General features: G+C 47.8%; 1 protein-coding gene across 1 annotated transcript in view; it reads left to right on the top strand.

Annotated features, from left to right (window-relative positions):
• The window catches only part of LOC107118399 (protein turtle homolog B-like), a gene marked incomplete at its 5' end in the record, with an annotated part of 109,212 nt that overhangs the window by 73,020 nt on the left and 9,405 nt on the right, over nucleotides 1–26,787 (top strand). The window contains 2 exons of the mRNA XM_015420727.1: nucleotides 3,713–3,888; nucleotides 5,359–5,585. Coding sequence (XP_015276213.1) covers nucleotides 3,713–3,888; nucleotides 5,359–5,585 — 403 coding nt within the window. The remainder of the gene's footprint in view (nucleotides 1–3,712; nucleotides 3,889–5,358; nucleotides 5,586–26,787) is intronic.

Genomic DNA, 26,787 nt, shown 5'->3' on the forward strand with positions numbered 1-26,787 from the left:
TGGCATTCGGTCCCTTCATTGGAGTCCAGCAGCAGCGTAGAATGTAGAGGTGACAGTGACCTTCTCCAACTTAGTCATGTTCTTTCCATCAAACCCTTGGGGTTTTCTCCCCTCCACCACCTTCTTTCTTTTCTCTCTCCCCTTTTTTTAAACCTGACCAGATGGAGTTGAGTGATAAAGACTGGATATGTGCTTCTGATAATAAAATCTGCTCAGCTTCAGAAACAGGATAATGCTGGTGTTCAGGAAGGAGAGAGTTATGTGATTATATAGGAAGACAAAAGGAGAAGCAGGAGTAAGGAAGGAAAAGATATGAGAGAGAGAGAGAAAGAGGAGGAAAGCAAAGGGAGGAGGACAAAAGCCCTGCCCAATCATGGGAGCAGGCATAAGGCACAAAATTCTTACAGCTGCCTCTGTGAGCAAAATGTCCTTGCGAAGGAACGATTAAACTCCCTCCCTTCCCAGCCATATCTCACCTTGTAGGAGAAATGCCAGCTGCTTCTGCAGTGCTTGTTGCCAATTTCCTTGGCGTATTTTTACTTGACTTATTGAGGACCGTAGGTATTTTCAGACCCTGGTTTTAAAAATAGGCTAATGTGGTGTGAAAGTGAAGCATCAGGCAGGCAGGGTGGTGGGATGGTTCTTGGCACAAGGCTGTGCGAGGACCAGGGTTCCCTCTAAGCTGAGTTAGTGTGAGCTAGCTCACCGTTTTTTAGCCTCCGGCTCACACATTTTTGTCTTAGCTCAGGAACGACGGCTCCAGAGCAAACTAATTTATGCAGCAGCCAAATCACTTGCTCACTACTTTAATGCCAGTAGCTCACAAAGTAGAATTTTTGCTCACAAGACTCCACAGCTTAGAGGGAACATTGGCGAGGACTTGCCAGAAGTGTGGGAGATGAGTGTAGACATCTGCTGTGGTGGATTCCCATATTAAACCACACCTGTGGCTACAAGGTTCTCCTTTTTGGAATGTCCAGTTGAGAAGGATCTAAGGCGGAGCAGCTTTGGAACTTCCTTCAGGGAACCTATGCCACACAAATTAATCTCTCCAGATACCTGGCTTTGAACGTCAGTGCTTTGCAGGGGATTCTGGGGAATATTCTATGGCAGCTGGTTAGCTTGTGAGGGTACTATCTAGATTTGGTAGGCCCAACCACTGCACTGAATGTGGCCTGAAGCACTCACCCTTCTGTGGTTACGTATTCCCATTGTTGCAGTCCACTTCACGGAGGGGCCTTGGTAAGCTTCCAAGAAAGCCCTTCTTCATTTGATGCACCACTTAGAAATCATAGTTAGATGTCCATGGTTCACTTCTCAGTGCCACGCTAAGCTCTTTCCCCCCCCCCTCTTTCTCACTATCCCAGGATTCTCTTGTATCGTGCCTTTTGTGTATATTTGGCCTAAGTGGGGCACTATTGCCCGTAGGGATGCCAGCCTCCAGGTGGGACCTGGGGATCCCCTGGAATTACAGCTGATTTCCAGACTACATAGATCAGTTCCCCTGGAGAATATGGATGCTTTGGAGGGTAGATCTGATGACATTGTATTCCACTGAGGTCCCTGTCCTCCCCAGGCTCCACCCCCAAATCTCCAGGAGTTTCCCAACCTGGAGTTGCCAGCCCTATCCCTCCACCCCCTGCTGGTACCCGGTGGGGGGAACCTGGCAACCCTAACTGCCAATCAGAGGAGAAAAGAAGCCACTAAATGGACCAACGGCCTGACTATATCAGGCACCTTCATCTGATCCATAAAGCTGCAGCATCTGAGCATTGCAAAAAGAGGCAGAGTGAGGTGCACTGCTTGTGCTTTAGTTTGGTGCTTTATTGTTTATTTAGAACATTTATAGACTGCTTTTCCAGACACCTGGTTAAGGTGATTTGCTGCACTGACAAGGTCTGTTGATAGGAAGAGGAAGTTACAGGGGTAAAGGCACAGACCAATCACAGTGGGAATGGATGGATTTAAGGGGCAGTGCCAGCAACCTGGGCCTGATTTTCCTGCAGCGCCTGAAAGGTCTGCAGTTCAGATGTGCCTTTTGTTAATGGATCTTTGGAGGTGTCAGCCAACTGTTTTGCTATTTTACTTAGATCCTGGCTGCTTTGTTGCTCTAAATTGTATGTGCCCTTCAGTATGCCATAGCCAGCAGTTCTTTTTCTGTTGAAGCAGGTGTTCACGATAAGCACATCTGATTACCACAGTATAAAGGAGAACAATGGGCATTTTGCCATTTGGGGGCTTGGCCTTGAGTTATATTAGCAGAGCTTGGAATGAGACCAGAGAGAATGAAATCACGTTGTGGATACCATCTTTCCTGGGACTGCAGTACAGGTGGGCTTGGTCCAGTGCAAAACTTGGCTATGTGCTGAACTCAGCAGTCCTGTGGATGGTGAGCCAAGCAGCCTAAGATTTGCATGTGTGGCTTTCAGCAGACGTGGCTCTGTGGCACAGGGAGAGCCATCAACAGGAAATGTTTAGATTTCCCCTGGCAAATAATCAGGCTTCAAATCCACAGGGAGCAGAAGAGTAGTGTAGAACTTATCAATTCTGCCCATTACTGCACTGATGGGTGTGGGGGGGACTGCCTGTAGTTCATTAGCTGTGCCTGTATAAATGACAGCATCTTAGGGCCAAACTGATGTGACGGAGTCCTTGTAGCCATCATTTTAAAAGTAATGTGAGGTCCCCGATCCTAACCAGGCCCTCAGTGGGGCACTTTTGTTTTTCCTCGCATGCATTTTCAAGTGCCGAAACGGGTGTACACTGCTGTTTCAGCATGTGAGAAGGCACTTGGAAGGGGAATTAGCCTCTCAGCCCACCACGTTGCATACCCAATCAGGATTGGGCCCCCACAGCATTTTTCAATGGCAGCCTGTGTCCCAGTGGCAGCTGCAAGAATGCAGTCATGTCTAGTTTGGTCCTTAGTGCTCAAATTTAGGCTGGCAAGCAGAGAGCCTTTGCCTCTTGGCCCCTCTCCATTGTGGAATAAACAGGTCTGTGTTTGAGAGAGGTAATAAGATTCTGTGTAATCGCAGAAAAGCCACATAGTAGTAAATACTTTTGATGCCACTTTTTCTTCAGGCAGTGTAAAACAGTCTTGGGAAGTAGGTTAGGCCTACGATCACCTAGTGAGTTTCATGGCTGAGCTCAGATTTGAACCCATGTATTCTGGTCCACAGTCCAAAACTAACCCCTACACCGTGTCAGCTGTCTACTGTGTAGACAACAGAATGCAGCATTAGCTTCAGAATTCAGCCACCTGTGAATTCCTAGCTATTATGGTGGCAATGGTATGCTTGCAGGTATGTAGGTAATGCATGCTGAAATCTCAGTTGCCCGACAAACTGTTTAATAAGGTTATCAGTTGTGGGTTACCGTGTTCCATACAGCTCCTTCCCTCTCCTCATAATTAGCAGAAACTGTATATTAAAGTATGCAAAATAATCATGCAAATATGCTGAACTTGTGCAGGTTTCCAGACCAGCTTTTCTTGTAGGTTTGATTACTCAGGTGCAGGATTTTGATATATATATATTTTAATATTCACAATTCTTGGTCAGATTTGAAGCCATCTCCCAAACAGCACCGTTGTTTGTTAAGCGATTGACCCTATTTCTCTCTGCCTTCCTTTTTTTCTTTTCTTGTCCTTTCTCTTTGATTCCTTTCCTGCAAAGAGCCTGTCCCTTGGATTGTTTTTCTTCTGTCTCGCCAGGATGAAGCGAGCACAGTTTGGACCTCATGACTGGCTCTCTCTCCCAGTACCAGCTGGTCCCAGCTGGCTGCTTGTGGATAACCTCGAACCAGAGACTGCCTACCAGTTCAGTGTCTTGGCCCAAAACAAGCTGGGCACAAGCTCCTTCAGCGAGGTGGTCACTGTGAATACTCTAGGTGAGCCCCAGAGAAGAGGACTGGGTAATACGACATTCCGTACCCTGATAGAACAAGCTTTGTGCCTGTGATTTTTGTTTAAAAAGAAACAGACTGGGAAACTGTACTTTATATGGTGTCATCAGTTTATATGGAACATTACAAACGAACATACAATCCCTGCCCTGAGATGCTAGTAAATTTTGAAAGTGGGGAAGTAACAGAGGGAGGAGAGGTCTTCTGCTGTTGCATCACAGGACCCAATAGTCCAGTAAGCAAGCAGAAAAGCTCTCCTGCAGTGAACCTAAGGTTGGAGCCAGGTCCTAGGATTCCCATACTGCTTTAGCAGGAGCTGTTCACAGACTAATTAAGAATGAGGAGCTGTGCAGCTTCCAAGCTGTACTTGAGGGTTTTCCTAGCAGGCTTGCAATCCCCAGCCTTCCTAGTACATCCGTAAAAGCTCTGATGATAGAAATTTCCTCTTCAGGAGCATAGCTATGGGGAAAGAAGTGGTGTGCTGCCAGGTGACTCTCTACTTCTGAGGGCAGTTTCTCTGCATGTCTACTGCTTTTGTTGTCCCCAGGCTCCAAGCATAGGGTCCCAGGACATGGGACGAGCACAGTCATGGGCCAAGGGACGAATATCAGCCCCTGGATTTGGTGGGCGGTCTAAGGGCAGATTGTTCTCTGTAACTACTGCGCTGGAGTCCCCTCTAGGGGGTACCAAGTTCCCCTAGGCTCCAGTGCATCCTGGCATCTCTAGTGGGCTTTATCTCTTCTAAGGTGGTTCCTTCTGGGTCTCCTGTCTGATGGGAGCTGACAAGTGCAAGTAAAGTTAACATTTATTTAAGCCTCATCTTAGTTGCAGTGTGGAGTAAGCCAAAGACTTTGCAGAAGAGGTGGGTACAGAAGGATTTGGAGGAAAACAGGGAGATGACACAATGCAGATGTTTGGGGAAGGGAGTTCCAGGCATAAGGGACAGCAGGGGCGAGAGGATGTGGTGGCCAGCCGCTGTAGTAAGGGCGGCACAGTAAGACAAAACCAAATGCAGCCTTCTGACTAGGGTGGGAAATACCTGGAGATTTTGGGGGTGGAGCCTGAGGAGGGCAGGGTTTGCGGAAGGGTGGGACCTCAATGGGGTACAATGCCATAGACTCCACTTCCCAAAGTGGCCATTTTGTCCAGATGGCCTGATCTCTGTCACCTGGGGATCAGTCCCCTGGAGATCAGTGTAATTCCAGGAGATCTCCAGTCACTACCTGTAGGCTGGCAACCCAGCTCCTGATTATGTAACATCTGTCTAGCTTCTGTTAAAATGTTTGCTTTTCCCACTTCCTCCCCACTCCCCCCCCCCCCCCCCTTTTTTCCTCCTGCCTCCCTCACATTTCCAACTATACATCTCTATGAGTTTTCCACAGCCTAATTTAAATGATGCAGTTTATTCTCTAGGGTATGGATGGACAGCAGCCATGAAATTAAAAGACGGCTCAGCATTCCCTGTAACAACTCCAGAACCACTGGTGCTGGTTACTCCACCGAGGTGCCTAACAGCCAATCGGACACAGCAAGGTGTCCTGTTGTCATGGCTTCCTCCAGCCAATCACAGCTTTCCAATTGACCGTTACATCATGGAATTCCGGATAGGAGAGAGATGGGAGATTCTAGATGATGGCATTCTGGGAAGTGACAATGAATTTTTTGCCAAGGATTTGACTCAGGTAAGAGGAAGCAGGACTAATCTGATAACACACTGCTTCCGACTGTGTTTTGGGGGAAGCCTGGATTTCCTGGGAGTCTGTTTGGAATTTCTTCAATGAGAAGATTAGCAACAATGTGCAAGTTTATTGGAATGACAGTTGGCCATTAGTACCACCAACAGTCACTGTGGCTGTGAATTGCAAGGGGGCTGCTAGCAGTGTTCCCTCTAAGCTGAGTTAGTGTGAGCTAGCTCACAGTTTTTTAGCCTCCGGCTCACACATTTTTGTCTCAGCTCAGGAAAGATGGCTCCGGAGCAAACTGATTTATGCATGTGCAACTGAACAACAAATGTGTGGATAACTTGGGAGCCCTGTTGTTCCGGAGCAGGGATACCCAAATGGATGCCCTCAGCTTCATGATTTCCTCCTTCCCACCCTTTCCCACACATGACTTGGAAGGAATATTTCTCCTCAGAAAATGCATGATCTTCAGAATCTTGCCTGTCATTCAGAGACCTCGACTCGCTGATAGGAGAGAAGCCAGCCAGCTTCCTCAGCTTGTGAGGAAGACGGTCCCCAAACCAAGCTGTGGCCTGGGACCATCATACCTGTGGGATTTTCTGTCCCAGTATGAGCCCTGGAGAGCTCTACCCTCTTCTGAGCAACATCTTCGGGTGGTCCCAGGCCTGGGGAATGTCCATTTAGCCTCAACCAGGAGATCAGGGCCCCTCGGGACCTCTTACAATTCTGCAGGGCTTGTAAAACGGAGCAATTCCGCCAGGGCTTTGGTTGAGGCAGTGGGTGTTCAACCATCTGCCCCCACCCCCCCGTCCATGGGCTTGTCCATGACCCCTTCTCCAGTGCCCTTGCTGTTCAGGCTATCACTTGGGCCCTGGGATTTCTTGAGGTAATCTCTGTCCAATAAAAGGCATGGGTTTTGGTTTTATCTGCTGTTTCTATTTATTGTTTTAGTGTTTCTAATTTTTGTTGGTTTTATGTTGTGAACTGCCCTGAGCGATAATAATGATGTGCAAGTGTCTGCTTCTTCAAGGATTACTCAGAGGGTTGCCAGCCTATGGTGAGGCCTGGACTATTATAGAATTTCAGCTGATATCCATGCAACACAGAGCAGACTAGGCTTGTCAATTCCCCCCGGGGGGGGCGGGGAAACCCCCGCCCCAGAGGCCCGTTCCCTGCCTCCGCCGGATCGGCCCCCAAGGGGAACTCCGCCCCGACGTGCATGTCACCAGGAAGTGACGCGACCACGCCGGGCACGGTGGGGCCGGGGCCACAGTCATCCAAGGGAAAACTCTATGGTCAAAATATTTAAAACTTAAAACATTTAACACTGTTAAAACATTTAAACAATCAATGAAGAAGAGGAGGAGGAGGAGGAGGAGGAGGAGGAGGAGGATTGGATTTATACCCCACCCTTCACTACCCAAAGGTGTCTCAGAGCGGCTTACAAACCCCTTTCCCTTCCCCTCCCCACAACAGACACCCTGTGAGGTAGGTGGGGCTGAGAGAGCTCTGACAGAAACTGCTCTTTTTTTCAAGAACAGCCCTTATCAGAACTACAGCTTTCCCAAGGTCATCCAGCCAGGTGCAAGTGGAGGAGTGGGGAATCAAACCTGGTTACCCCCCCAATTGATCAGCGCCAACTGAGGAGAACTTTAAGAGCAGCTGAGTGCTGAGGGAAAGGATCTTTTCTGGCTGTTTGTCATCTCTGGCGAGTCAGTAGCCAGACAGTTGGAGTTGGTGTGTTGGTTAGAGGGAATCAGGCAAAGTCATTTTTTTAAGGTGAAGGGACACAACTCCTTGCCCTTATTGAATACTAACAGAATCTGAGGAAAAGTTCAAAACAGGGACTTTAAGCGTCAGCCAGGCTGAAAACCATTTATTCACAGTGTTAAGAAATGAGGATCAGGTTTGGCAGAAGAGATTGGTCAGTAGGTTGAAACTGCCAGTCTAGCCAAATAGAAAAGGAACATTGCCTCTAGGAGAGAATTTTTCCTTCTCAGTTATTCAGTGAGTCCAACTCAGAAGGGACCCCTGGTTGGTGTGGAAAAGGAAACAGTTTTAGACTCCTCTAGCATCAAAAGGCTGGGCCGCGGTGGCTCAGAGGTTAAGACGCTGAGCTGCAGACTGGAAGTTCAGCAGTTCGAGACCCGAGTGCCGCGTGATGGAGTGAGCTCCCATCTCTGGCCCCAGCTCCTGCCAACCTAGCCGTTCGAAAGCAAGAGATTGCAAGTAGATAAATAGGTACTGCTTTGGTGGGAAGGTAACAGCGGCCCGTGAGCCTTGGCATTTAGTCATGCTGGCCACATGACCATGGAAATGTCTTCGGACAGCGCTGGCTCTTCGGCTTGGAAACGGAGATGAGCACCGCCCCCTAGAGTTGGGTTCGACTAGCTCTCAAGCAAGGGAAACCTTTACCTTTAGCATCAAAAGGAACTCTAACTTCCACAAGGGAAGGATTTAAGTACAGGAAGAAAGTACTAGCCTCCAGGAAACTACGATAGTTATATGGATCTTTATCAAGACACCTTGTTGCTGTTAAGAAATGTCCAAGACAAACAAACCTCTCACTGTTAGGAACTGAGTCTCTAAGAAATTAAGTTGCAACAATACTGTGCTGTGAGTTCAAAATATTATATCCTGTAAATACTTTAACATTTACCTCAGTTTTTTCGTCCCCTGCCTATTCCTACCCAGCGATGCCTGTTTAATAAAATCAACATTCCTGTTTGATCTCTATTTTGTGTCAAGTGCCATTTACAAAATGGAATATCAAGGGGACTTCTACTTTTCTACAATAAATCTCTGGCCTAGGCAGAAACCAATTAACTCCTCTGTCACCAGGTGGGACACGCAAAAAGTTATAATTCATGTATTAGCACACACTACAAGGAGACTGCTCAGTCAGAGCGGGGAACAGCAGTTTTGGTGGAGGGGAAATCCGCCTCACAGAACTGAACAAGCGAGGGGCCCATCATAGAATGCATGCATGCAACAGTTGCACTCGCCTCAATCTGCAAGCTGTAAGTATAGCCTTCTTTGACAGAAGCATGCTTTCTCCAAAGAAGGCTTTAATGTAAATATCGCTTTGAACAGAAAAATTTTACATATCTTCATCAGTGTGTATAGAGCAACTTGGAAATTGGCTTAACAAATTCTGTAATTCAGATCACAGTAAACAAGATGAATTAGTTTAAAAAACAAAACAAAAACAGAACTCACAGTCATATCACCGTACAGGGCCCTGTGAGGGTCTCTCCCCCACCCATCCTTCTGTAGGATTAAAGTCCAGCATCCTATTTCTAACAGCAGCTAACCAGATGTCACTAGGGAATACAAGAAGCTGAGTATGAAGCATCTGAATGTCAAAAGCATATTGCCTCTGAATATGGAGGTTTCATTTAGCTGTCATGCCTGACATAGGGCTGGCAACCTCCAGGTGGCACCTGGAGATCTCCCACTATTGCTATTGATCTCCAGACAATCAAGATCAGTTCCCCTGGAGAAAATGGGCTGCTTTGGAGGGTGGTCTTTATGGCATTCTACCCTGCAGAGATCCTTCCCCTCCCCTCCCCAAACCCCACCCTCTCCAGGATCCACTCCTAAATTAACTAATTAATTATTGTATGGTACTGTGTGTAGTATAGTCAGGAGATCCTAAGACTGTCTGGCAGCCAGAAGTTCTAGCACTTTTAGCATTATGCACCACTCAGTGGTGAGCTAGAGTTCTTTTTAGGCAAGAGATGTTTCAGAGGTGGCTTGCCATTGCCTGCCTCTGCATCATGACCCTGGTTAGCCCAGTCTCATCAGATGTTGGAAGATAAGCAGGGTCGGCCATGACTAGTACTTGGAAGGGCAACCACCCCTAAAATCTCCAGGTATTTTCCCAAGCCAGAACTGGGAACCCTAGGCTGACAACTATTGCCATAGATGTACCACCCTGGATTTCCAAAGTGGTACATTTTCCTTGGCTTTTGGTTTCCCACCAGTTATTTCTGTCATGGGTTACCCTGAGCTCACCATGGAGTCCTCAAGGGAGGAGGACTCCTCAGGAAAAGGGGAGCCATGCATGGCTGGCTCTGAGTCAGCAGAAGCCAGCAAAAAGGCCGATGAGCTGCAGGCTGGCCAAGACTCACCACCAACAGCTGATCCAGAGCCACTGCCCAGCAGGTGAGACTCGGTTGATTAAGACCAGTCCACCAGCCTGACCTCCACCCTTGGAGTGCCGGAGACAGAAGCTTAGAAGGGAGCTGCAAGCAAGGAGGCAGAGTGCTTGTCTCCTGGCCCATTGCCAGCTGTTTGCTGATGACAGCTTGGAGTAGTTGCGGCAGTACGCCCAAACAGCTGGCTGCTAACAAGAGCTTGTAAGCAGGTGCCTAAAAAAAACAGGGCTGGGAGCCTACATGCTGTGGAGGCAGCAAGTCATTTTGCTGGACTCTGTGGTCACTATATGCTTTCTTCATGTGACCTTGGACTGGCTTGGAGCTTTGAATTTGTGACTCTCTGGCTTGTGGATAACCCTTTGACCTCCTGACTATGCTCTCTGCTTTACCCCTTCTGGCAATGACCCTCTGGCTTGTGCACTCTTGGCTTGTGGACTTCCGGGACTGACTCTGGACTTCGTGTGGGCACCAGAGCTTGCCTGCCTGTGCCTGTTATGTGACAATTTCCTGTATTTCATTGCACCACTGTTGGTTCTTCCCCCTCTTATCAGCACCCTGCCTTTTGGATCTTGGCCCTTTATCTGCTACCTACCACCAATGCCCCCTCTAAGCTGTGGAGTCTTGTAAGCGAAAATTCTACTTTGTGAGCTACTGGCATTAAAGCTGTGAGCGAGTGATTTGGCTGCTGCATAAATTAGTTTGCTCTGGAGCCATCCTTCCTGAGCTAAGACAAAAATCTGTGAGCTGGAGGCTAAAAAACTGTGAGCCAGCTCACACTGACTTAGCTTAGAGGGAACACTGCCTACCACACATGCCCCCCCCAGAGCATATTAGAATATAGGTGGCTAGGGGGAGGTCTCCTGCCAACCTAGCAGTTCGAAAGCAAGAAATTGCAAGTAGATGAATAGGTACCACTTCAGTGGGAAGGTAACAGCGTTCCGTGTGCCTTGGTGTTTAGTCATGCCGGCCACATGACCACGGAAACGTCTTCGGACAGCGCTGGCTCTTCGGCTTTGAAACAGAGATGAGCACCGCAACCCTAGAGTCGGATTCGACTGGCTTTCGAGCAAGGGAACCTTTACCTTTAGGGGGAGGTAGGCCTCACCTGGATAGCTCAGGCTAGCCTGATATCATCAGATCTTGGAAATGAAGCAGTGTTGGCCCTGGTTGGTGTTTGAATGGATGATGACCAAGGAATATTGGGGTCTCTGAAGAGCCAGGCAATGGCAAACAACTTCTGAACATCTCTTGAAAACCCTATAGGGTTGTTGTGACTTAACAGTAAAAAAAAGGGTGTGTGGATACCATCACGTCACAGCTGACTTATGGTGGTCCCAGCAAGGGATTTTTTCCCCAAGGTAATAGGTAAATGTGAGGTGATTTGCTGTTGCCTTCCTCTGCAGAGCTTCCCTTGGTGGTCTCTCATCCAAGCAGATACCTTGCCTAGCTTCTGAGGTCTGATGAGATGAGGCTCCAGTATGCCACTTTCCCTCCCAGAAATATGATAGACAATTACAAAGTTATAAACAGTGTGACAAGTTATAATTTTTTTTCCTCCGTCTTTTATAATACCAGAGTTCAGGATCACAAAATAAAACTGATTTGGCTCCAGATTCAGGTCAGATGCATGAACACACAATTTTTCATTTGTGGAACTGACTACCCCATGATTTAGTATTGGGAATGCGCACAGAATTTTTTCAAAAAAAATCACAGAGCATAGGGATAACAACAGCTTCAGTCTCGATAGCTCGATGAAACCTCCACTTTCAGAGGCAGTATACCACTGAAGATGCTCAAGGGACATGCTGTAGGGACATTGGGATATTTTTCCCCAAACCCCAAATATTTAAAGTTTCTTTGACCATGGAAATAAAGCCATTCACTTAAGTATTGTGTTCAACACTTAAAGCAGTGGCCACAAAGAACCCCCTTTATGTGTTTTTAAAAGGCAGAACAGGGAGAGCTGTAGGGATACATAATAATATGTATTTCACTGATGGAGCTTCCTGGGACAAAGACGGCAGGGGATATTTGTTTTTGTATAGAAGGAAAAGCATCTAAAATGCATATTTAAATTGATAGGCAGCTTGGGCTCCAAATGGAGGTATTATGGTCTGTTGAGTGCATTTTAACATGAAGGGTGTTTTTTCTCTCCACTTTTTCATGCGAACGTGGGATTTTTTTTTAAAACCTTACCTCAATGCATATTTACCAGCAGAACCACCTCAGTCTCTTGGGGAAAGAATGCACAGCCGAAAGTCTTCAAGGAAAGAGATACCTTTCTTGCCTGACTTTTGTTGTAAGGCGTTGAACAGCATTTGCAAGCCCACAAGACACAGAAATGGGTAAAGTCACCCAAATCCATCTTCAAATAGCTTGATGGGCCTGGAATTCCAATCCAGAAGTTCACAAAACTCATTCCAGAGGGCAGATATTTCAGTTCTGCTTACTGAGAGACTGGAAGACTCCAGAAGCTTTGATACCCAAGGGGTTCCAATAGCCTTGCAAGTATCCTTACCTAACCAAATTATAAGACCCTATCACTAGGCTTGCCAACCTCCAGGTGGTGGCTGGAGGTCTTGTCACCGGAACTCCTCTAAGGACGGTTCCGAATGCCCAACTCAGACTTATCTACGACAGTGGGCGTGGCGTGAGTAATTTTCCCGTGTATACAGAGGTCAGATTGGCCAACGAACGCTCCTATTTCCCAGGAAGTGAGACAACACGCTAGGTTTAATGAATAAATGTTGCCTTTTTACTAAGCAGTTTTCAAGCATACGAAAAACAGATGCACACACACAATCACACAAGTTCCTTAGTTACAATAGTATATAGAAAGCAATCAGCAAGGAAATTAATAAATTCAACAGACAAGGGGGATACACAGTAGGATATCGCTTATACGGTACTTATCTGAGGTCCAAGCTGAGAAGAAATCTCCTCTTAGAAGAAGTGGGGCAGCTTAAGGATCAGCGGGTGAAATTACCTTTGACTTGCAGAGATGTGCTTGCTCCATGACGGGCAATAAAGGAAGTTTTCTTTGTGATGCCAAAACCAGATAGCAGGGAGAGTTACGTGGTTTCCCACAGTTCAGCAATGGTGGGAAAGCCTGTCGTTTCTCCAAGTGTCCCAACTGGTACAATGGCGCCGGTCTTCTTTGTCCAGAGGCACTCTGGGAAGGTGCAGGGAGGCACGTGTCCTGTAGCAGGCAACGCCAGCCTTGCCCATCCATAGGCAAGCATGAGATGTGCAGCCAGCCATACAAACATAGCAGCAAACACAGCAGTAACCCCTGAGTCCCAAATGCACAGATACACAGACATCTGACAGACATAGCAACAGCACAGTATAGACAATGCAGTTACAAACATACACATGGCTACAGTCTCCTGAGACTACAACTGATTTCCAGAGATCAATTCGCCTGGAGAAAATGGCTGTTTTGGAAGGTGGACTCTATGACATCATGCCCCATTGAAGTCCCTCCCCTTCCCAAGCTCCACCCTTCCCAGGGTCCACCCCCCAAATCTTCATGTATTTCCCATCTTGAAGCTAGCCACCCTGCCCATCACACAGGCTACCTCTCATGCTATGATACAATGGCTACGATTGTAGGCCACTCATCACATGTGTAAGAGGACCTCATGCATTGCCATAGCACAATGTCATCATCTCGTTATGAGAGTTCCAGAGGGTTCTTCATATGTATACTTGTGGCTAAGAAACAAACAGACTTCGGGTTGACAGCCTACAGGGGGCAGCTGAAGACCTCCTGGAATTATTTAAAACTGATCTCCAGCCTACATAGATTGCTTTATAAACATGCATTGATTTAAAAGATTTATTCCACTCCTACTGGTGAAAATGGCTGCTTTGGAATGTGGCCTGTATGGTATTATAACCTACTGAGGTCCCTCCCCTCCCTAAACCCCACCTTCCCAGGCTCCACCCTCAAATCTCCAGGTATTTCAGACTCCAGAGCTGGCAGCCCTAGTCAACCTGGCCCCCTTTTTGGGCTTGGTTGCCATGGACACGTGGGGGTTGAGAACAAGAATGTAGACTTTTGGTTCCAGCCACTATGCTGTTATCTGTCTTGACTCGGCCATGTAACCTTGAGACCTAACTATCCCTGGGATCCTCTTTCTCCTGAGAATTATATGCCATTATTCAGGCAGGCTTTTAGCTTAGGTGTGATTGGCCCAGGGCCATTGACATCCTGTTTGATTTAAGTATAATTGCTCGCTTCGCACCCTTAACCTCAGTTCTAACAAGGAATCGTTAAGAGTCTGGATCCTATCAATGTCTCAATAAACTTGGATTCTTCTGGATGACTGTTGTTGGGATCTGATTTCTCCAGGGGCTCTGCTGAAACCAAGTAAGTCCAGGTGTCATTCTTATTCATTGTTGCAAAAAGCAGATCTGCGATCCAACTACATTTTGAGCAGACTTTAGTGACATTGACATAGACTTTCAATGAAGCACACTGGAGCATATCTTCTGGTAGCTTTGGTAGGTCTCCAGAATGCACATGAAGCACAAATGTGGTGGGGGGAAGTGCCATCAAGTTGCAGCTGACTGATGGCCACCCATCATGACAAGAGATATACAGAAGTGGTTTGCTGTTGCTTGCCTCTGCAGGAAATAATAACCAGGGCCAACCCTGCTTAGCTTCTGAGATCTGGTGAGACTGGGCTGGTCGGGTGGCTGTGTCCAAATTATAACGCCCCTGTCTGACCATTCTGAGAGTGGACCTGAAGTCACAATGGAAGTTTTGTAAGATTATTTATTTCAGGGCTATTTTTGGGCAGGAACACACAGGAACGGAGTTCCGGCTGGCTTCCACGTTGGCCACACCCAGCAGGAACTTATTAGCATAATAGGCCACACCCAACAGCAGAAACTCATTAGGATTGGCTACATTAGGGGTGTGTGGCCTAACATGCAAAGGAGTCCCTGCTACAAAAAAAGGCCCTGGGTTTTGGCAACAAACAAGGTAAACAGAATAAGAAGCAAAAGGTGGGTGTGGCTGGATGAGCACACTTCTGGTAACATGGGGGTGTGGCCTAATATGGCCAATGAGCTGTGCTGTCAGGGGTGTGGCCTAATATGCTAATGAGTTCCTGCTGTTGGGTGTGGCCTATTATGCTAATGAGTTCCTGCTGGGCTTTTTCCACACAAAAAGCCCTGATTTAAATGCATTTTTATCCTGTCCTTCCTTCAAAGGGCTCAGGGCAGCATACATCGTTCTCCCTTCCTCAATTTTATCCCCACAAGGACCCTGTGAGGTAGGCTAGGCTGAGAGGCAGTGGCTGACCCAAGATCACTCAGATAACTTCAAGGGCAAAGTGTAGTTGTGAAACAGTTTCTCCCCCATCCTGTTCTAAATCTGATTCTTAGCCATTGGATGTATTGTAATGTGGACAACAATGGCTTTTTCCTTCAGTTATTTTACTACCAATCCATGGCTTAAGTGCACATCCCTGATGCGATTATGTCTCTGGGTGTCATATTGAGGATTCTGCTCAAGGGCAGAAAGTTGACCTTTCGGCAACTCTCACAGTCTCACGATTGGATACAGCTGCCTCAACATCTGTTTCCCGTGCATTGACACTCAATCCTTCATTCATCCCTTTAATAACAGCAGAAATGGGAGGGCATGCATGAAGGCTGAGGTTGCCATTGTTCTTACTGGTTTACTTGGGGGAAAGGATTAAGTATATATTTAGCGAATTTATATGCCACCTCTCCAGGGACCTGCCTGGGGCAGCTGGGAAAGATGGTATGCTAGAAAACCCGGTGGTTTAGTCCCACCTAGAGTTGCCAACGTGAAACTGGGGGGAGTAAGGACTGGCATCATACCAATGCTGTGATGTTACTTCCAGGGTGAACCCAGAAGTGACATCATCACATTGGTGTGACACTCCAGGATTCACCATGTTTCTGGTGAATCCTAGAGCATCATGCCAATGCAATGACATTGCTTCTGGGTTTGCCCCGGAAGTGACGTCACAGTATTGACCCGGCAGCCCCATTTCCATCACAGAGACACAGCACTGGAAAAGGTTCCATTTATCATGGTGCCTTTTAGATGAACCTCTAGCTACAGCAGAGCCTCCTGCCTATGAAGTGACATGACATGGCTGGGGGTGAAGATTACGACTATCTTTGCCTACATGTCTCCATACGCCAACTACAAGCGTCTGGTTGCCTCCTGTTAGTTATTCCCCCATTAGGGTGGCCCGTGTGGCATCGGCTAGAGCTCAGACTCTTTTCACAGTGGCTTCCATCTTGTGCAAAAGGCTGAGGTGACAGAGGCGCCATCTTTAGGAGCTTTTAGGAGGCTCTGTATGGCTGTATTATCAGTCTGGGCTGTTAATAGGGTTTAGGGTGATTCTGCATTGGCTTTTCCCTCAGTTGTTTTATGAAACCCAAGTTGGAACAGAAACTCCCCTCTGCATTGCATGCTGCTTTCACTTCCTTTGATTGTCGGGTTTTATAGTAGCCTCCACACTGCATGCCGCTTTCGCTTTCTTTGGTCATCGGGTTTTATGGTACCTTCTGCATAGATTTATGGCCATTCAGGGGTGAAGTTGCAGTCAGCATGGCATTGGCCCGGGGTGTTTGAATGTTGTTTTGAGCTGCACTTTTTCCTCCCAGTTGAGAAAATGTGGAGCAAATGCTAGATGCAGAATCGCCCTTAAGCTGCAGGCATTTGGGGGTGGGTGGGAATGGTGTTGATCCCTATTTAGTATGTTTTTAATTTTTAGAATGTTAAGCTGCCTTGAGCCAGAAGGGAAAGGTGGAGTATAAATATTTAAATAAATAACCCTGTCTGGTGAGAAAGGCCCGATGGGTAGGTCTCTCCTGTCTTTGGCACTCAGAGATTTTTCTGTTGTCAATACAAGAGGAACCATGGCTTGGAAGACTTTGGGCCAAATCTAGTCCCTCAGAGGGTGCTGTTTGGCCCTCTAGTTGTCAATCAAGTGGGGGGAAAGAAGACCCGGGGTTGCCAGGTCCCCTCAGGCCACTGGTGGAGGGATGGGTTGCCAACTCCAGGTTGGGAAACTCCTGGAGATTTGGAGATGGAGCCTGGGGAAGACAGGGAGCTTAGTGAGGTACAATGCCATAGATTCCACCCTCCAAAGCATCCAGTTTCTCCAGAGGTAGGCTGGAAATGAGCTGTAATTCCAGGGAATCCCCAGGTCCAACCTGGAGGCTGGCATCCCCAGAAAACCTGTGTTGGTGACAGTGAGACACACCACAAAGGATGGGTGCAGTGTGACTGCTTCAGTTGGGAGTGCACTATAAACCTTCTGCTGCTTTATTGTTCAAAAATGGGGGGAAATGAGATGTGTATTCCTTAGAAGGAGATGCTGGCATCCATGACTTATCAACTTGGCTACCAACAGTGAAATCTGGCTTTTTGGTTTGGAGTGGTGGCATTTGGATGCAGACTGGGAGAACGAGCACAGAGCAGCACATGCATTTTGCTTTCTGCCTTGATTTGAATAACCCATCATTCTCCTGATCTGCTGGACCCAGAAGCAGCACCATCCAAAAAAGAGAGAGAGAGTGAGAAAAGACCACAATAGGGTGGGTATAAGGCTAGGTGTGATTGCTGGTTTATACTGCAAACTTATTGAAGCTACACCTACCCCAGAGAGTCTCTCTGCAAAGCAGGGAGTGAAAACCAATGGCCCATCCTTTACCATGCCCTCCTCCAAGCAGTTCTCTGACCAAAGCAGATGCTGATTAGCACCAGAAAGCCTCTGTCCATAAATATGACCACCTTAAAATTAGATGGTCTGTGTCAATGTTCCCTCTAAGCTGTGGAGTCTTGTGAGCAAAAATTCTACTTTGTGAGCTAATGGCATTAAAGTTGTGAGTGAGCGATTTGACTACAGCATCAAGTAGTTTGCTCTGTAGCCATCTTTCCTGAGCTAAGACAAAAATGTGTGAGCTGGAGGCTAAAAAAACTGTGAGCTAGCTCACACTAACTCGGCTTAGAGGGAACACTGGTCTGTGTATAAGCATATCCCAGTTATAGGCAGTCTCTCTCTCTCTCTCTCTCTCTCTCTCTCTCTCTCTCTCTCTCTGACTAGGATTCACAGATTGGATATTGCTGGAGGGGATGGGAATGGCAGAAGTGTGATAGGTTGTCAACCTCCAGGTGGGGTCTAGAGATTTCCAGACCACAGAGACGAGTTTCCCTGGAGGAAATGTCTGCTTTGGTAGGCGCACTCTATGCCATTACACCCTGCTGAGTGGTCCCTCCCTGCCCCAAACTCTGCCCTTCCCCAGGCCTCAACCCTTAAATCTCCAGTAATTTCCCAACCTGGAGTTGGCAATGAGAAAAAAAGGATTCTTTCTCATACAGTGGCTGAGCCTGGAGCCATCCTCTGTTCCCTGCCCAGTCCAGCTGGTGAATCAGATCTCCTTTGTTGTCATCTATCAAATGTGTTCTCTCTGGAGCAGGGAAGTACTCCCTCTGTATTTGGAGAGGGCCACGATTATTCCCCCCCTGAGCAATCACTCACCCAGCTGAGCTCCATGGCGCCTGGAAACATTTGCTCTCCCTTTTTCTTTCTCCGTGGCCTCGTTTCCTCCCCACCATCGGTACAGTTGTGCGCGTCTCTCCGAATAAAAGGCTACCCTTTTCTCCTTGACATCTTGTTAGAATGCGAATACAACATCTATTGATTTGCATTTCATACAAGCAAAAGCAAAAAAAAAATGTATTTAGAAAAAAACGTTCTTTGAACTTGGAGTTACCAAAGGGATAAATAGACCTCACCAGTGAATGGGCATGTCAGCCCCCTCGCTGTCAGTCACAAGGGCCCCTCCAGAGATCCAGTTGCGCCAGATGTTGCAGCCTGCAGCCGCTTGTCTGAGTATATGAGTTATTCTATAAGGGCATTTCCATTAACAGATCTTGAGGAAGAGTTGCCAGCCTGCAGGTGGGGCCTGGGGATCTCCTGGGATTCTCTAGGTGGTGGAGATCAGTTCCCCTGGAGAAAATGGCCAACTTGGAAGGTGGACTCTATGGCTTCATGTCCCATTGAGGTCCCTTCCCTCTCCAAATCCAGTCCTCCCCCCGTCTCCACCACCAAATCTCCAGGAATTTCCCAAGCCGGATCTGGCAACCCTAGCTTGAGACTCCATGTTAGTTGGACGAGGGAAGACTCAGCTAACAACCGGTTGCATAGAAAAATACATGACAGAGGTGGCGCACGTTCCACAAAGAGGAAAGGCTGAAATAAATTGTGGAACTAATTCTGAAGCTTAGTGGGGAAAGACAATGGAAGAGGAACATCATGCATGCAGATTTATAAAAAGTGCTCATACCGTGGAGAAAGTGAAAAGAGCATTTTCTTTTGGTGCAGTGCAGTGGTTTGGTGCAGCGGTTAAGTGTGTGGACTCTAATCTGGGAGAACTGGCTTTGATTCCCCAGTCCTCCGCTTGCAGCTGCTGGATGACCTTGGGCAAGCCATAGTTCTGTCAGAGCTCTTCTCTCAAGGACAGTTCTGGAAAGAGCCTACCTCACAGGGTGTCTGTAGTGGGGAGGGGAGGGGAAAGGTGTTTGTAAACTGCTCTGAGACTTTGAGTGAAGGGCGGGGTATAAATCCAATCTTCTTCTTCTTCCCCATATTATTATAATAAAAACTGAAATTATCATATAGCATTGTGTGTGGAATAGGTGATCCCAGATGTCTGGCTGCTGAAGCTGTAACTCTTTTTTGGCACCACTTAGGTGAACTATGCTTTTTTTTGGGGGGGGGGTTAGGCTGAGAGTGTTGTGATTTGCCTCAGGCCACCCAGCTAGCTTTAAGTGGGGAAGTGGGAATCGAACCTGGTTCTCCAGATTAGAGTCCGCAGCTCTTAACCACTACACCGAACTGGCTCTCTATTCTTATAGTATTTACGTATTAAAAGGTATTTAGATTGCCTGTCCCAGCAAAAAGCAGACTCTAGGCAGTTTGAAATAAAGCTAACCTAATCCATAAAAATGTGATATAGAAATCACACAACATAGGCATCTTCCAACAGGGATTAGAAATGTATAGAAATAACCCTCAAAAGTAGCAAACCCAAATTCAACAGAAGGCTTGCATGAATACAACCGCCATACCCAATTAATGAAAAACAGATCTGGCAGTCTGTACTACTATTGAATCTTTTTTTTTTTTTAAAAAAGGTTATTGGCAAGAAAAAGCCTTAGAATGGGCTTCCTTTGTTTTAACCTCCCTATACTAGAACTTGGTGAAATCACCGAGGAACTTGGATCTAGGACAGATGAAAGGAACATAAGAACATAACAGCCTGGCTGGTCAGACCAGTCGTCCATCTAGTCCGGCATCTTGTCTCAAACAGTGGACAACTAGTTGCCTCGAGGGCAAAGCAAAAATACAAGACATAGAGTTCAAGGCCCTCCTCTGCTGCTGGTGGTATTCAGAGGTATACTGCCTCTGGATGTGGAGGTTCCATAGTCTCCATGGCCAGTAGCCACTGATAGAACTATCCTCAATGAATCTAACTCCCTTTTAAAGCTATCTATGGCAGGAGCTGCAGTGGCTCAAGTGGCTAAGACGCTGAACTGCAGGCTGTGGAAGGTCAGTAGTTCAGCAGTTCAAGACCCGGGTGCCGGATGACGGAGTGAGCTCCCGTCTCTAGTTCCAGCTCCTGCCAACCTAGCAGTTCGAAAGCAAGAAATTGCAAGTAGATAAATAGGGACCACTTCGGTGGGAAGGTAACAGTGTTCCGTGTGCCTTGGTGTTTAGTCATGCCGGCCACATGACCACGGAAACGTCTTCGGACAGCGCTGGCTCTTTGGCTTTGAAACGGAGATGAGCACCGCAACCCTAGAGTCAGACTCGACTGGCTTTCGAGCAAGGGAACCTTTACTTTTATGGCAGCCCTGACCTGGATAGCCCAGGCAAGCCCAATCTTGTCAGATCTCAGAAGCTAAAGAGGGCCGACCCTGAGAATACTTGGAAGGGAGACCTCCAAGGAATGCCAGGGCTAGGACACAGAGGCAGGCAATCAAGCCACCTCTCTGAAAAATGTCCTAGCCCCACTAGGGGTTGCCAGAAGTCACCATGACTTCCAGGTTCACAGGCACACAAATACTCACAAAAAACCCCCTATCTATGGCTGTGGCCATCACTACATCCTCGGGCAGTGAATTCTACATTCTAATCACTCATTGAGTAAAGAAGAATATATTTTTGTCCATCCTGCATCTATTGTGCATCGACTTCACTGGGTGTGCCCAAGTTCCAGTATTTTGGGAGATGGAGGAAAAGTTCTCTCTGTTCATCCTCCCTACTCCATGCATAATTTTATAAATTTCTTATCGTGTCTTTTTTAAACTGAGAAGTCCCAGACTCTTCAGACTCTCTTCGGAGGGAAGGTCCTCCAGCACTTTAACAGTCATGTATAATATATCATTCACATGAAATTCAATAAATGAAATGGCTTAAAAAGGAGAATAGACAAATTCCAGGAAGACAAACCTATCGTTGCCCAGTAGTTATGCCATGGTAGCTAAGTGGAACTTCCAGGTTCAGAGGAGGTAACCCTCTGAATAGCAGAGAAAAGACAACAAGAATGGTGATGCCCTTGCGCACTGTGTTCTAGAGGCATCCATTTATTCACCAAAAGATGCTGACCTAAACAGGCTAGGGAGGGGCTGTGGCTCTGTGGAAGAGCCTCTGCTTTGCATGCAGAAGATTAAAGCCCAGGCATGTCCAGGTAAAAGGATCAGGCAGTGGGTGACGTGAAAGACATCTGCCTGAGAATCGGGAAAGCTGCTGCTTTTCTGAGTAGACAATACTGACCTTGATGGTCCGCTGGTCCTCTTCTGTATAAGAAAGCTGCATGGGTTCATGTGACCTTTGGTGTGATCCATCAGAGTCAGGTCTGAAAATGTGCTGGACACTCTCCCTGATCAACTGGTTGGGAATCTTCTTCTCTCCCTAGAAGCTCTATCCCCTTTCCTTTGGCCTGAATGGGAGCCTTCTCTACTATCCAAACTTCCTTGCCAAACTTTCCCCCAGTTCTCCTGTCCGTGTTCAAAGTGCTCTCAGCTAATGCTGAATTCAGACTGCAGTCAAGGCTGAAATCTGACTCTGTCAGCACTAAACCATTTTTCCCCCCTGTCAGGGCTATTCTCAGACAGTCTCAGGACACATCTGAGGAATCTGACTGACTCCTCAGCATCCAGCTGTCTCAAGACTTTTTCTGCTCAGCTGTTGCTAACCAATCAGATTGTTCACAGCAGCCTGTGACTTAAGGCTTTCTGGCTCTGTGAATAATTAACCCTTCACAGTCCTTTATTTGTTGGTACGGCTTTCTGGCTCTGTGAATAATTAACCCTTCACAGTCCTTTATTTGTTGGTACGGCACCTCTGTACCAAGATGTTGGTACAGCACCTCTGTACCAAGAGTCGGACTCGACTGTGCGACTGAACAACAACAACAGCACCTCTGAGCCTCTTAAAAAGTGCAGTCCGTCACAGTTGTTCATGTTACATAATGGAACTGAATATGTATACTTTCTGCCTGTTTTTCTTTCATGTGTATTGGGATCTTGGAGCTGAAGGTATGTGTGCTGAAGCAGTTATGATCATTATGGAGGAACTGAGTGCCATACTTATCCAAATGTGTATATATGTGTAGGCACAGAGCTCATACACAAAGTTCACAGAAGTTCACAGTGGGTCATCAGAAGGATATGGAACAGAAAACCTTTTCCAGGGGGGAAAAAACTCAGGTAGGGAATGGAATGAGGCACATGCATCTAATCCTACTGGGGTTACCAACCTCCAGGTGGCAGCTGGTGATCTCCCAAGATTATAACTGATCTCCCGACCACAGAAATAATTTCCCCTGGAGAAAATGGCTACTTTGAAGGGCGGAATCTATAGCATTATATCTTGCTGATGTCCCCCGCCCTCTCCAAAACCTACACTCCTAAGGCTCCACCCCTAAATCTCCAGGTATTTCCCAAGCAGGAGTTGGAAGCCCGAAATGCTACCCATCATGTCCTGCAAGATGTCCCAGCTACAAAGCCAGGAAATGGTTGTCACTGTTGGGTTGTGTATAGCTTAGTCATAAGTCACCGGCTGCCTAAAATAAATGCAAGTGTTTGTTTGTTTGTTTTATATACTGCCCTCCCCCAGTGGGGCTCAGGGTGGTTAACAACAATTTATAAATACAATTCTAATAGATAGATAGACAGACAGACAGACAGACAGACAGACAGATTAAAATTTAAAACAACAAGCCAGTAGTAATCAAAAATTGACGAGATGGTGTTAGGTTCTTACCTATAAAGCCCTGTATGGCCAGGGGCCTGCATACCTGAGGGGCCGCCTTTCCCCATTATGCTCCCCAGAGAATGCTGCAGTCAGGTTCACATAGGGATCCCAAGTCCCCCCGGGGGGTGGGGAAACCCCCGCCCCAGAGGCCCGTTCCCCGGCGTCACCGGATCGGGCCCCGGGGGGAACTCCTCCCCAACGTGCGCGTCACCCGGAAGTGACGCGGGCACGCTGGGCACGCTGGGGGCGGGGCCACGGCCATACAAGGGAAAACTCTATGGTTTTCCCTTGTATGGTCATGGCCCCGCCCCAGCGTGCCCGGCGTCATAACGTCACCACCCGGTAGTCCCCCGCCGCCAAGGTAAATTCCACTTGGAAACCCTAGGTTCACAGAACCTTCTTATTGTCCCCAGCACGAAAGACGCCAGGCCGGCCATAACCAGGGCTAGAGCCTTTTCTGTGGCAGCTCCGCTTTGGTGGAACGAGCTCCCCGAGGACATCAGGGCCCTGCGGGATTTATTAAAATTCCGCAGGGCCTGTAAGACGGAGCTCTTCCATCAGTCGTTCGAGATGCCACACGAAATGATGTACCATTCTAACCGAATACCATGCCCTACCATCTACTTTTGGCCGCCGGCCTAACATCTATGCCCATGTGAAAGAACTGAAACCCTAAGGAGCCTGACACCAGCTTAGGGTTGCCAAATGTTTTTTGGCAGGGAGCGGGGGGCTCCCGGCCGGCGTCTTAGGCGTGCACGCCACCCGGAAGTGACGTCACACGCTGGGGGCGGGGCCACACCATTTGAGGGGGGAAAAAGAATTTCCCCCTCAAATGGCAGCCATTTGAGGGGGAAACGCTTTGTTTTCCCCTCAAATGGCGTGGCCCCGCCCACAGCGTGCGGCGTCACTTCCGGGTGACGCGCACCCGGGGGTGGGGTTTCCCCCGGGCCCCGATTCTGTGGGAGTGGAAATCGGGGCTCGAAAGCGGGGGGAATTCCGCCCCCCGGGGGCATTTGGCAGCCCTACACCAGCTGCTGTTTCCGCCAATGTGGGATGTTTAAGACAGTTCCGCTATCTTATGTGAATGGTATTTTAAATGGTTTGTTTGATTTAAAATTGTTAAATTATTATATTGCTTTATTATTTTACTGGTTATAATGCCTGTGGCCATGTTAGCCTCCCTGATCCTGCCCTGGTGGGGAGGGTGGGATATAAATCTAATAAATAAATAAATAAAATAGACATTATGTGTCCTCCCTTGGGGGAGGAGACAGGTAGGCCAGGCTTGATGGTAAACTGTTGCTGACCTCAATTATAGGCCTGGAGGAACTTCTCTGTCTTACAGGCCCTGAGGAATTGTTTTAGGTCCCACAGGGCACAGATGTCATTAGGAAGAGAGTTCCACCATGCCAGCGCTAAGGCCAAAAAAGCCCTGGCTCTGGTTGAGGACAGCTGCATATCCTTTGGGCCAGGGATCGCCATGAAGTCCTCATCTCCAGAGCAGTGTTCCCTCTAAGCTGAGTTAGTGTGAGCTAGCTCACAGTTTTTTAGCCTCCCTCTCACACATTTTTGTCTTTGCTCAGGAAGGATGGCTCCAGAGCAAACTAATTTGTGCAGCAGCCAAATTGCTCGCTCACAACTGTAATGCTGGTAGCTCACGAAGTAGAATTTTTGCTCACGAGACTCCACAGCTTAGAGGGAACATTGCTCCAGAGTGTGGTGCTCTTTGGGGAGTTACACTGGTATATATTTATTTACATCCCACTTTTCTCCCCAGTTGAGACTCAAAGCAGCTTGAAACATCCCATTATCTCACAACAACCCTGGGAGGTAGGCCAGGCTGAGAGTTTGTGATGGGCCCAAGGGCAACCCAGTGAGCTTCCATGGTAGAAGCAGGGATTCAAATCTGGGTCTCCCCCAGCATCCTAGCCAACGCTTTATCCACTGTGCCGTGCTGGCTTCAGATTGGAAACAGAGTAAAGTTGACTAACAGCCAGTCTGCTGCAGAAAGCTCACCACAAGTGAGAATCCAAAGACAGCCAAAGTGCAGAAGGAAGGGAGTTCATCCAGACCGCTAAACACAAGGGAAAAGGAGGGACTCTGCAGAGCAGAGCAATATGGCACCGACAAACCGAGAACAATCAGGCTGAGCCATATGAATGGATTAAATAGTATTTAGCGGCTGAGGAGGATAAGGAAGAAGTGGGCTGGAGTGCAGGGGAAGATATACCACAATATATGGCTCGTGGCTCAAAGTGCCAAGCTTTTGAAAGCCTTTAAGAGCATTAGAGCCCGGTTAGAGTCTTTATTCCCTTCCTTTCCCAACCTGCTCGCGTTAATCTGCATACATTCTCCACCTCCACGTCAATTTGAAATTCCACCGCTAAGCAGTAGCTTACTGTTTCAGTGGTTGTTTAAAAAAAATACCCCTCCTGCTACACACGCTTAACCTGCTCCTCTGTGCAAGTTAAAAATAAGCTGCCTTGTTTTTAATATTTAAATAAGAACAGTACGAACCTGACTGCACATTACACAAATCGAGGTTGTAGAATTTTGGGCTGTGCCACTGTAGACCGTGGGAGGGTGAAACTTCAGGAATACTCCACTTTATTTCCCCTTTTCTTTTTACAAGGAACTCTTATTTGTTTGTTTGTTTGTTTTATTATTTATTAGTTCGATTTATACCCCTCCCTCCCTGCCAGGCAGGTAGGGTTGCCAAATCCACTTACCCCTCGGAGCGGGGGAGCCTCGTCGGTGTCCGGGAGGTCACCGGAAGTGACGTGCGACGTTGCTGACGTTGGGGGCGGGGCCGAGCTCGTCGGGGGGGAAACCATATGGTCCCCCCCCCCGACGAACTCAGCCATGCCCCCAACGTCAGCAAAGTGGCTGCGTCACCTCTGGTGACGCAACTTCAGGGGCGGGGTTCCCCCGGGCCCCGATTCCGCTGGGGCGGAAATCGGGGCTCCGAAGTGGGGGATTCCCCGCCCCACGGGCCCATTTGGCAACCCTACAGGCAGGCTCAGGATAGCTTGTAACAGCCCTTCAAGGAGGCACATTTAGCGAGGCCATTTCTCCCAAATGCAGGAACTTTCGGGTTTTGTGACTCCCACTTGAATTCTGAAGTGGTAGAATCCACTATTAGTCATATTAATCGCATTACATTCATGGGCCAAGCCCATGGATCAAACTCATAGCAGATGTTTAGCATGCCAAAGATCCCAGAATCAAACCTTGGTATCTCCAGTTAGCAGGTAGTCGGACTATGCTGGACTCCTGGAAAGGTGCCGCCAGTCAAAGTAGATGATAAGCTGAGCTAGCTGGGTCAATTGATCAGACTTGATACAGGGCAGCTTCTTGGGTGGCATCCACAGAGGCATAACATCCCCCAGATCGCAAGATGTCATAGTCCCGCTGTACACCGCATTGGCCAGGCCACACCTGGAGTATTGTGTGCAGTTCTGGAGGCCACAGGCAGGGGTCATGTCGTATAAAAAGAGGTGCAGGAGCTCAATAGCATAACTCATTAGCATAACTTATTTGCATATGCCACACCCCCTGACATCACCGGAAGTGTGTCAGAAGGCAACACCCACCGCTCAGGCTCCACCGGACTGTTTTGGATTACTAGCTTTTTTGGGGGGGACACACAGATCTGCCCTCACAGAGGAGGGAGAGCTTGTACCTGAAGGCAGGCGGGGGGGGGGGGGGGCCGAAACTTCC

The sequence above is a fragment of the Gekko japonicus genome, unplaced genomic scaffold (assembly GCF_001447785.1).
Source record: "Gekko japonicus isolate JY-2015 unplaced genomic scaffold, Gekko_japonicus_V1.1 scaffold1438, whole genome shotgun sequence".
Lineage (NCBI taxonomy): Eukaryota > Metazoa > Chordata > Lepidosauria > Squamata > Gekkonidae > Gekko > Gekko japonicus.